The sequence below is a fragment of the Rutidosis leptorrhynchoides genome, unplaced genomic scaffold, assembly GCF_046630445.1.
Source record: "Rutidosis leptorrhynchoides isolate AG116_Rl617_1_P2 unplaced genomic scaffold, CSIRO_AGI_Rlap_v1 contig447, whole genome shotgun sequence".
NCBI lineage: Eukaryota > Viridiplantae > Streptophyta > Magnoliopsida > Asterales > Asteraceae > Rutidosis > Rutidosis leptorrhynchoides.
This window is the reverse complement of record NW_027266680.1, coordinates 47,781-54,634: the sequence shown is the minus strand read 5'-3', so window position 1 is coordinate 54,634 and position 6,854 is coordinate 47,781. Positions and strand designations below refer to the sequence as shown.

General features: G+C 33.3%; 1 protein-coding gene across 1 annotated transcript; it reads right to left on the bottom strand.

Annotated features, from left to right (window-relative positions):
* Nucleotides 1-1,123: 1,123 nt before the first annotated feature.
* LOC139883767 (uncharacterized) lies at nucleotides 1,124-3,893 on the bottom strand. Its single transcript, XM_071867902.1, has 4 exons — nucleotides 2,117-3,893; nucleotides 1,566-1,767; nucleotides 1,264-1,454; nucleotides 1,124-1,176 (listed from the first exon to the last, which is right to left on the bottom strand). Exons 1-4 carry the CDS (start codon nucleotides 3,891-3,893, stop codon nucleotides 1,124-1,126), a joined length of 2,223 nt encoding a protein of 740 aa, XP_071724003.1.
* Nucleotides 3,894-6,854: the final 2,961 nt, after the last annotated feature.

Genomic DNA, 6,854 nt, shown 5'->3' with positions numbered 1-6,854 from the left:
TTATATTTTAAAATACATTTTAGGTTTACCAATATAAACAATTAATTAATGATTTTTTAATTAATTGGCCTCTACTTTAATAAAAAAAATAGGATTGTTATATTATTTGATGTCTAAAAATGGGCCTTTTGTTGTTTTAGAATATATTAAAATAACGCTTTAAAATTTTGACGAAATTAAAAATGAGCCCTTTATTTGTTTATAAATTAGAAATTGATCCTTAATATTTTTTTTAATATAACTTTACATATATTTTTTTTTCTAAAAATATTATCTCTAAAATTTGGATGTATAACTTCAAAAATTTGGAGGCTTAAATGGCCGTCTTGATTGTCTAACGGTCGACCCACCCCTATTACCAACATAGATCCACTTTTTTCCTCGATTTACTCGTTGGAACTTGACGAAGACTTTACGATCCTTCCCTACTTTTTTATGTTGCTCATGAATCAAAGATAAAAAAAAAATTTAAAAAAAAACAGGTTAGTTTCACAAAAAGTAAAGGTAATACTAGGCACATATTATGACAGTAAGTGAAACAAGATAATTGGGATAGATATGTGTAGATTTAGATGGTCGTTCCCCTAAATAGGCCAACATAGTCTATCTTCTCCTCGAATAGAGCTTTTTTTTTTTTACTCTAGTATATACATGGAAACATAAAAAAGAAAACCAAACAAAGATATAATTAGCATAGTTAGGAGTCATTAACACAAAAGCCCACAAGAGTGTACACGCTCGTGGCCCAAGGCATTTTGCTCTGTTCTATATATAGGAATGTCTGAAATTTGTAGAACATCTCGACATAAATCATGTTAAGGATTTCATTAGGTTCATAAATCATTCAGAACAACAAGACATAATGTAGATATGCCATCCCAGGACTCTTAAACACCTGAAAAGTGTCGAGTTTAGGAAATGGGCAAGTTCATGAGCATCCCCATTTTCGCTCTTAACAAAAAGAAACTTGCAACTTACAAAATAAGATGCCTTAACTTCCATGTATTCATAACCCAGAGCTACTAAAAGTAATTCCCCGAGACAGGTCTCGTCGATCAAGAAAACACATTGCTAATGCTAGACTGCTGACTTCTATTCTAACTGCTCTCATTCTATGCTACCTTTAGCAAACATTTTCGTCTTTTGCTCTATTAAAGATCTCCGCATCATCAAATACTGCAAATGAACAAAGAGCAAAATCATTACTCCAAATAGTCGTTTGTTGACAAATTGTGTGTGATAAAAACACAACATCAAAATCACCTGAATCCAAGTCTTCTTCAAATTCATCATTTGGTGGTCCTAATGGTGTTGGGTTCACATGGGGCGGCGGTTCAAGTGTCGTCCAATCCGAATTCTCGTTATCCTCCTTGCAAATTACCCAATCTTCCACAAGACTAATGCAGTCATACGATAGTAGGTCAACTGAATTCTCTTCTCTGTTCTTATCCATCCTGAAAAAAAAAAAAAAAAAAAAAAAAACAAGCAAAAATGATCAGCTTCTCTCAAATTCCAAAATTTGAAATCCCATTCGGTATGCAATTTAGAGTTTTCTCTCAACTTACCACTGTCTCAGACGCAAATTGTTTTGAACAAAGACAATGTCCTTAATCCTCTGACGCTCCAGGCAGTTGCTAGTGGTATGAATTTGTCCCAAAGGAATCTGATTCTGCCTATACACTGTTGAGCAACAAGTTTGACTAAGAATACGGATTGCCAAACGTGCCAAATTGGGGCAACTTCCTCCATACGTTGACCACCACTCAGCTGTGACACATGAAAAATAAATGAATTGAGTTGTGTTCAACTTGATAGACTAAATAAATGCAACTATATATAAAATCCATGCTGAGCAAAAAAGTACAATTGAAGAAACAGTCAATGTAAGAAATCAAAAGGTTCTCTCAGAAAATCTGCAGTGAGGAATAGTTCTACAAACTTAAGTTGTCGAACAAGAAAGACGTCCATATTCAATATGGATGGCAGGGTAATGATCCAATGTCTCTGATTGGTAGCTTTTTCATGTGATGATTGTAATCATGTTTATCACAAAGTAATCTTTCAACGGGAAAAAAAGAAAAAACGAAAAAAAGTAAAGGAAAAATGGTTGCCTTACCAGGAAGTAGTGTGTCTTTAGCTCTGATTGCCATCTTCCTACCAAAATCTCCAGCAGCACTCTTGTACGAGCTTATCTCCTTGATGATTTTATCTTGGACATTGGTGTCAGGAACCAGCCTCTCAATGCAATCATACATTCCTGAAACTATCTCGCTAGGCATGTCTCTTTCAATACTGTAAAAGAACTTGGGATTCAGGTAGAAACCTGCAGCATGAATAGGATTTTGCCATTGTTGTTCCCACCAACGATCTATCAAGTTCCAGTATGGCATGTAATCCTCCCTCTTAACCAACTCTTTCTTAATCACTTCCTTTGCCTTATACATTGATGCATATACATATCCTATTGAAGGCCTCTTCATACTCCTGACTATTCTTGAAACACTCAACAAAGGATTCGTCAAACGAACAATTAGGTCGCATGAGGACCAAAATGACTGATTGCTTACTATATCAAGCATTTCAAGTCCCCCAATTTGCTTTGAATAAGGGCAGTCCACCCATTCCTGAGAAGTGACCATCGACTGCAAATTGTGTTTTAGATTAATCATCCTTTTCAGAGTTGAAAAGCTTGAGGCAACTCGAGTTAATCCTGGTTCTATAATGTCATTACCAAAATTGAACCTTCTCAACATGTTTAGGACCACAGCATTGTTGTAGACATACCTTGTAATAGATTTAGCTTGTTCAATCACCGCATTTATCCACTCGATTTTCGCAAAATCGTCAAGCATCATGTCAACACTATGAGCTGCACAAGGACTCCAATACAGACTAGGGAAAGAATCAGCCAACCTTCTACCGGCAGTCATAAATTGTTCGTCACCATAGGTAATCACCTGCAGCACATTCGCCTCTCCAACTTCTTCCACCACCTGCCTAAGTAATTCATAGAGAGCTTCAGAATTACTGATAACAGTCGACGCATCGTCGACAGATTTCAAGAACACAGTTCCCTCGGGGCAATATACTAAAACACTTAGCAAAGTTCTACCCATCTCCATGGTCCATTGATCCAAAAGGACAGAACAACCTGTCTTACTCCATGTGCCCATAATTTTGTGAATATTGTCCTTGGCTTCTTCGATCGAATTCTTCAGTGTTGTATTACGAAGATCATGATGTGAAGGTAACAGAGCTCCTGATCCTGCTGAAACAATTGCTTCCACCATTTGCTGAAAATAGACTGAGTTCACAGCATCTAAAGGTGCTCCAATATCGTACAAAAAGCGTCCAATCGTCATATGCAAATGTTCATTTACCTTCCTTTCGGCCTGCCCAATGACTAGAATATCCGAAGCATTGGCACCTTTCCCTTTACCTCTCTTTCTCCTATCTCCACCTTGGTCACCTACTAAAGCTAAAGTTGAGTGAGACTCGGGCGTAAGAGGATTTCCAACTAAGTGTAGACTAGTATTAACATCATACAGATTAGCATCGAACGAATAATTTTCACTCGAGATTGGGTTACCCTTTTCACTTTCCTCTGGCATCACTTCTTTCTTCCTCTTCTTTCCTGAAGAACCACTTGAATTATGTAAACTTCGCTGCATTTCAAGACGGACATCCGCAGGTACCTTCAAACAAGTAGCTGCATTACCCTTCTGACAAGCTAAATGTCCCTTAATCCTATGAATCCCACCCCCCTTAAAAATTTTCAAACAGTAGAGACACTTTAGGAGTACTCTATCTTCCGATTTGAACATCTCACAATGCTTCCATGCCGGGTCACGTTTATGTGTCGTCAAAGGTACAGGTTCCATCTCAGAAGACATGTCAGCAACCTTAGCATTTACAAGCAATAAATAAACACATTACACACTGCAATCAGGCAACAATGTATTTTGTCTCAAACTCAAGGAATATGAGCTATCCAAACACCATCACAACGCATAATAATTACGAAACAAAAATTATTCAACAAAAGCTGGAAAAGAAGATTCATTATGAGCAGAAAGCTTGAAATTGAGAGCAATAACATATACAAACAATAAGAAAAAAAATAAAAATACAATCTTTTGATTAAATCTATAAATTAAAACTTCATGGCCAACAAGAGACACAAAAATTCATAAAAATCGAGATTGAACAAAAAATTAATAATCAGAAAAAGTAATAACTTGATTATCAGAGCAGAGAAGAAAATAATAATAATAAATTTGAAGGAGGGAGGGAAGGAGAAATTTGTTTACTTTGGTTTTGGGTTCTTTTTCGATCGCCTCTGTGAGTCTGGTTTGGTTTACAAGGAGAGCGAGCGGGGGATAGGGTTTAGATTTGGCATGATGAACCGGTTAGGGTTAGATTTGACCGGTTTTACCGGATGGACCGGTTAGGGATTTGCTAATTTATGGTCCGAGTCATATGAATCGGTTTGTTAACGAATCATACAAGCCCAACGGACCAGCCCATAATGATGCCACTACAATTTTTACTTTTATTTTTCGTTCGAATTCGTTTCGTTTCAATACCTGTATTATCTGAATCTGAATGTAACTAATTACTATCTCCGTTTCAAAATAGATGTAAATTTTTATCTGTAATTTATATTAAAAATTTTGCATCTATTTTTTTTTACGGAAAGAGTATTATCATTAATTATGAAAAATCGCCATTTTAAAATTAGAGCATTTTTAAGCTTCCCATCGATTTAAGCTTATTGTTCAATGAGTATTTAAAAATAAATAAATAAATAAAAGGATTAATTTTTTAAAGTTCAATGAATTTAAAAATACACGTAAGTGGGACTCATCTTTTGTACGGAAAATCTATATCTTTTAAAAATAATATAATATAATATAAAATTAAATAATAATTAATTTTTTTATATATTTCTGTATAAAATCTAATAAATTAATTGTATAAATTATTATGTTATAATAATTTGTATTATAACATTTATTTATATTTGAATATTACCAAAAAAAGAAAAAAATATAATATTAATAGATTTTATATAGAAATATATAAAAAGTTAATTATTATTTAATTTTATATTATATTATATTATTTTAATAATTATAATCTTATAGAATTTAGAATAGTATATATAATTAAATAGATGATATATAATTATTTTATTATTTTCATATATTTAAGAATGTTATATTATACATAAGTTAGAATTTTTTTTTAAATCATGTTAAATCAAATATAATTAACATTAATAAAAATTAAAAAAATTTAACTATGAAATTTAACTCTAGTATAACATGTGATGTATTTATATATACATATATATATGCCCGTTTTATTTAGGATGAGCTGTGAATAGAAAAATACTCCCTCCATATCACAATACATGTAGTTTTGGACTATGAATCTTGTATTATAATACATTTCATTTCAGTATAATATAACATTTTTTCCTATTTTAACCTCTCCTAACTATATTTTTAATAATTGATGTGCTACTGCTCTCTTCCCGCTCAAATTTCAAAACATATGTTCTAAACTAAATCTAATCCACCATTGGCAAAAATTAATCCTGACACCGACCACTCATTCACCACTTCAAACTCTTCCACCTCCACTCAGATCGACAATCGCACCTTATCTAAAACCTCTCAAAAGCTTCTCCAACATCGAGGTTATGATTCGTTGTCATCGTCGTCGACGAATACCTTCTTCAGCAAGGGTTGGGAGGGGAAACCGCCAGCATCAATTGATCTAAAGTACCAGCATGATTTTGAATTTCGATAATTGCGACAAATATTGTGATTGACAATAGAAGAAAGATCGGATCGACTTAATATTCTATAGCCATGTCTTTACTATCTTGCCATTAATATATCAAAATTAGCAGGCTTGAGAACGAACTCTAATTGGTCATCATCGCCATTTGGTTGCATTGATAGCAAAATCAACCGGATTGACGATTCGCTTGACTAGTTACTAAAAATTAATGAAAAAGGTGGTTTATCCTGGGTGAGTGGATGGCGATGAGGTGTCTTAGGGAGATTGATCGAGAAAAAAAATGATGGAGGTTTTGGCGGTGGTGATCTAAAGAGAGAAACATTATGTACGAAGAAGAAAGAGAGTGTTAACCAAGATGAAAGATATTTTAGTCAAAACTTTGATTTTTTTTTAATAAAATTAATTGACCAAAACTGCATGTATATATATGATACACAAGTAGTAGAATATAGTAGAATTTTGATAAGGAATAAAAGTTTATTTAGGATGTTTGGGAAAAAATTGTGTTGTAATTTGATTAGTAACAACTTTTAAAATATAATAAATGTAAAAATTCATGTGTCAAATTTTAATTCGTTAATAAAAAATCACGTGTCGGATTTTGGATTCGACATAAAATCTACAATTATAATAAATGAAAAGATTGTTCATATAGGCATTGACCTGTCTGTTTGGTGGAATTATTATGCATAAGAATACACGATTAGATATTGAAAAATTCATAATAATATATATATATAAATAAGTTACGGTAATAAAAATCAGTATACAGTATGACATTGTTGTTTTCTTCCAATTGTTGAAGATGTTATTGCTAAACACCTCAAATTCTAAAAAAGAAGAAAAAAAAAGCATGTGAGCATTCTAAATAAGACTATAACTTGACAGGAAGCGCTAAAGTAACAAGTTACAACTCGGGATGAACTTGAACAAGCCTATAAGGCGGGATGATTGTCCACAAGGCTACGGGATGATCTTCAACTAGACCACACGTCAGTATTATTGTCAACAAGCTTATAAGTTGGGGTTATCATTAAAAAGAC

Bases quoted from the DNA above. Each gene is read 5' to 3' on its own strand.
- LOC139883767 (XM_071867902.1), bottom strand. From the start codon at position 3,893: ATGTCTTCTGAGATGGAACCTGTACCTTTGACGACACATAAACGTGAC. The intron at 1,768-2,116 runs GTAAGGCAACCA...CATGTGTCACAG, and splicing joins TAAAGACACACTACTTCCTG to CTGAGTGGTGGTCAACGTAT. The intron at 1,455-1,565 runs GTAAGTTGAGAG...TTTTTTTTTCAG, and splicing joins AATTTGCGTCTGAGACAGTG to GATGGATAAGAACAGAGAAG.